Below are 754 nucleotides of genomic sequence, written 5' to 3' on the forward strand. Positions count from 1 at the left end.
GAATACTCCTTAGGTTGGGCCTGTCCCAATGTTAAAACAACCTGGACTACTGACACTAGTGAACAATTTACTAATACTCCACACCTAAAAATCCATAAGCTACCCAAAACTGCACACAGATCTGACCCAACACCAGGGACACGACCTGCAAGGTACTCACAGCAACAGAAATTTTGCCGAGGATAGGCTCAGGTATCGGCCGCTTGTAACGCTGGTGAGCTTGTCCAGACAGGTGGCCATGAGCTCCATACAGATCCAGACGTCTGAATCTGTGACGAAGCATCCTAGACACTGTACTATGTAGGGGCAGTCATGGGATTTTAATACAACCTCCAAGTCAAAGAAGACTCGCTTGGTCTCTTCTAGGTTACCCGACCGTCGCATTTGCTGAGGAGGAAAGGGAAAGGAAAATGACAGGTTATTAACAAACTATTAACTAAGGATGAATTAAGATTTAATTAAATAAGAATTTATTAAGATTTAATCAAATAAGAATTAATTAAGATTTAATTATAAAAACAATGAATAAATACAGGTAAGAGAAAAGAAAAATGATGAATAAGCTAACAGAAAATAAGTCAAGATAAACATCAATCTTTCAAGAATTTAAAAATGAATGAAAAATTAACCCAACGCCGCTGGGTGGTTTCCCGATACGAAAGCCCTCCCTCCCGGACTGTATTTGTAGTGGCCTAGGCCCACAGCTGGGTGATCATCCCAGCATCACAACGTGCGCTACACGATCGTAAATACA

The 754-nt window shown here is 40.8% G+C and overlaps 1 protein-coding gene across 1 annotated transcript in view; it reads right to left on the reverse strand.

Annotated features, from left to right (window-relative positions):
- LOC119590893 (dual specificity mitogen-activated protein kinase kinase 7-like) overlaps positions 1 to 754 on the reverse strand; it is a gene marked incomplete at its 3' end in the record, with an annotated part of 5,568 nt that overhangs the window by 3,236 nt on the left and 1,578 nt on the right. Inside the window, 2 exon segments of the mRNA XM_037939630.1 lie at positions 161 to 213; positions 216 to 387. Coding sequence (XP_037795558.1) covers positions 161 to 213; positions 216 to 387 — 225 coding nt within the window.

The sequence above is a fragment of the Penaeus monodon genome, chromosome 28 (genome assembly GCF_015228065.2).
Source record: "Penaeus monodon isolate SGIC_2016 chromosome 28, NSTDA_Pmon_1, whole genome shotgun sequence".
In the NCBI taxonomy this organism is placed as follows: domain Eukaryota; kingdom Metazoa; phylum Arthropoda; class Malacostraca; order Decapoda; family Penaeidae; genus Penaeus; species Penaeus monodon.